A 3,752-nucleotide genomic window follows, 5' to 3' on the forward strand; every position below is an offset into this window, starting at 1 on the left:
CTCTCTCTCTCTCTCTCTCTCTCTCTCTCTCTCTCTCTCTCCCTCCTTCTCTCCCACCCTCCGAAAAGATCAATGGAAAAAAAATTCTCAGGAGAGGATTAACAACAACAGAAAGATAGTGAGAGTGGGCACCCTTGTCTTGTTTCTGATCTAGAGGAAAGCTTTCAGTGTTTCACCAGTGAGTATTATATTAGCAGTGGGTTTGCCTTATATCACCTTTCTTTTTTTATATTTTTATTGATATCAGAGAGGAAGGGAGAGGGGGAGAGAGAGATAGAAACATTAATGATGAGAGAATCACCATTCCACTGCCTCCTGCATCCCCCCACTAGGGATCAAGCCTGCAACCCAGGCACGCATCCTTGACCAGAATCAAACCCGGGACTCTCCCAGTCTACAAGCTGACACTCTATCCACTGAGCCTAACTGGCCAGGGCCCTGGATAATTTTTAAGAGACTTTGCACTAAGGCTTATGCAGGGAAAATTAAAGGATCTTGCATTCAAAAATATTTGCAGAAACTTAAGAGAATGATACTGGGCTACACATAAAATATGGTAACTCTACGTATTGTCCATAGACCAGCATCATCAGCAGTATCTAGAAGATTATTAGAAATGCCGAATCTTAAATCCCATACAAAAACTACTGAATCACAGTATGAACTGCCAAGAGATGTGATGATTTTCAGAACTAGAACAAAAAAATCCAAAATTTATATGAAACCACAAAAGACCTCAAATAGCCAAGCAATCTTGGGAAAGAACAAAGTTGGAGGTATCACACTACCTAATATCAAACTATACTACAGGACTAAAGTGATCAAAACAGCATAGTATTGGTATAAAAACAGTTAAGATCAATGGAACAGAATAGGGAACCCAGACCAATATGGTCAATTAATATATGACAAAGGAGACTAGAACATACAAGGAAGTAAACATAGTCTATTCAATAAATGTTTGGAAAATTGGACAGATATGAGCAAAAAAAAATGAAACTAGACCATATTTCTTTAAATCCTCATCCAAGGACATGCTTATTGACAGAGAGAGAAAGAGAGAGAGAGAGAGAAATTTGATATGAAAAACATTGATCAATCCCCTCTCTTCCCCCCGGTATGTGCCCTGAGAGGCACTGGAGATCAAACCCACTGCCCAGACATGTGCCCAGATATGTGCCCTACTTGGGAATTGAACTCACAACCTTTCATTGTACGGGATGATGCTCCAATCAACTCAGCCATACTGGTCAGGGCCTAGACTATCTTTTTACATCGTATATAAGAATAAACTCAAAATGAATTAAAGACTTAAATGTAAGACTTGAACCATAAAAACATAAGCAGTAAAATCTCTGACATTTTTCTTGGCAATATTTTTTCCTGACATATCTGCTTGGGCAAGGGAAACTATAAATAAATGGGACCACATCAAACTAAAAAGTTTACACAGCAAAGGAAACCATCAACAAAACAAAAAGACAACATACTGAATGGGAGACAATATTCACCAATGATACACTCCATGAGGTGTTAATACTCCAAATTTATAAAGAACTTATACAACTCAAACCAATCCCAGCCGCCCAATAATCCAATTAAAAAGTGGGCAGAAGTTCTGCATAGACACTTCTCCAAAGAGGACATAGAGATGACCAATAGACATATGAAAAGATGCTCAACATCACTAATTGTCAGAGAAATGTAAATTAAAATCACAATGAGATATCAGCTCCCACCTGTCAGAATGGCTAACATCAATAAATCAACAAACAACAAGTGGTGGCAAGGATGTGGAGAAAAGGAAACCCTCCTGCACTGTTGGTGGGAATGCAGATTCGGGCAGCCACTGTGGAAAGCAGTATGGAGGGTCCTCAAAAAATTAAAAATGGCACTGTCTTATGGCCCCATGTTCCACTTGTGGGTGTATATCCAAAACACTAATTTGAAAGACTATATGCACCCCTATGTTCATTGTAATGTCATTTACGATAGCCAAGATTTGGAAGCAACCCAAGTGCCTGTCAAATGGATTATTACTTAACCACTAAAAAAGAATAAAATATTATAATTTGAAACAGTATGAATGGATAGAGGGTATTATGCTAAGAGAAATAAGTCAGACAGAGAAAGACAATTATCGTATGATTTTACTTATAGGTGGAATCTAAACACCAAAATAAATGAACAAACAAAATAGAAACAGACTCATAGATACAAATAAAAAACTGATGGTTCCCAGAGGGAGTGGAGTAGTGGGACTGGATGAAAAAGGTAAAGGGATCAAGAGGTACAAATTGGTAGTTACAAAATCATGTGGATGTAAAGGCAACATAAGAAATACAGGCAAGCTCTAGCTGGTTTGGCTCAGTGGAAAGTGTTGGCCTGAGGCCTTTTCGATTCCGGTTCGATTCTGGTCAAGAGTACATGCCCGAGTTGCGGGCTCAATCCCCAGTGGGGGGTGTGCAGGAGGCAGCCGATCCATGATTCTCTCTCATCATTGATGTTTCTATCGCTTTCTCCCTCTCCCTTCTTCTCTGAAATCAATAAAATAATACATATATAAAAGAAATTCAGTCAATGATGTTGTAATAACTCTGTATGGTAGCAGATGGGTACTTGAAATATTAGGAGGATCACTTTGTAAAAATAAATCACATATTTTCTAACCACTATAATGTACATCTGAAACTAATATGCAATAATATTGAATGCAAACTCTAGTTTAAAAATAGTATTTATTTATTTTTATTATTATTTTGGGGGGTTTACATAGTCATTGATGAACTTTATTTCAACCCAATGCCTGAATACCCTTTCCAGGATTATCCTTTTTATCTAGTGTTGTTTTGTGTGTGTGTGTGTTTAATAACACCAATGATGGAAAGCTCACTACTTCTTCAGGGAAATGATTCCACTTTTATACAATGTTAATAGTTGTAAATTCCTTCCTTATTTTGGGCCCAAATAGGCCTTCCTGACCATTATGCTGCATTAGTTCTGCCCTTAGAAGTCACCTAATATGAAGAAAGCACTCTTTTGTAAGATGGCCCTTGAAAAATGAAAAGACTGCATCATATTATTGCAAAAGAGAGATGTAATTTGTGTGCCCGACCTAGCTTGGGAAGCACGGATTATACCTTTAAGAGATATTAGGTAATAAAAGACTTGGGACACATGTCTTCAAAATTAATGATCTGAGATATGGACAAAAACTGCAGAGATTTTTAAAAAAAGATGGAAGATGGTGATTGATCGTAGACTAATCAATGGCATTAAAATGGCAGAAAAAAGAATGTGCCAATAGAAGGGCATTGGACAGCATGAAATACAGAAATGTAGGGTCCAGTAAGTGGAATTAGCAATGTTCATTCAATCATGACCTGAATGTCATCTTTCTCAGCACCTTCCCCCTCTCTTTGCTCTATTTTATGCTTAGCAAATAGCCCTTGTGATCAAATTGGTCTCTTTTTTTTTATTTTCTCCTGAGAGAAACTAAGCATGGTCAGGATCTAATCTATTTGTTTGAAGTATAATTCAACTAAAAACAATAGCATCTAATCTAAGAAAAGAGAAACATGCAAATTGACGGTACCCCCACTATGCATGCCAGCAAATCAGGAGCGAGTATGCAAATAAATCCAACCAAGATGGCCACGGCCACAGAGCTGGAGTGAACAGGAGGCTTGGGTTGCCCCTGGCGATAGAGGAAGCCAAGCTTCCCGCCTGCCCTGGCCGGCCCTGGACCCCGC

General features: G+C 38.4%; 1 protein-coding gene across 1 annotated transcript in view; it reads right to left on the minus strand.

The window, feature by feature from the left end:
* LOC102763345 (cytochrome P450 3A12) overlaps window positions 1-3,752 on the minus strand; it is a gene marked incomplete at its 5' end in the record, with an annotated part of 17,183 nt that overhangs the window by 10,255 nt on the left and 3,176 nt on the right. The window contains one exon of the mRNA XM_006753649.1: window positions 640-692. Within this exon, the coding sequence (XP_006753712.1) occupies window positions 640-692 (53 nt within the window). The remainder of the gene's footprint in view (window positions 1-639; window positions 693-3,752) is intronic.

This window comes from Myotis davidii, unplaced genomic scaffold, assembly GCF_000327345.1.
Source record: "Myotis davidii unplaced genomic scaffold, ASM32734v1 scaffold672, whole genome shotgun sequence".
NCBI lineage: Eukaryota > Metazoa > Chordata > Mammalia > Chiroptera > Vespertilionidae > Myotis > Myotis davidii.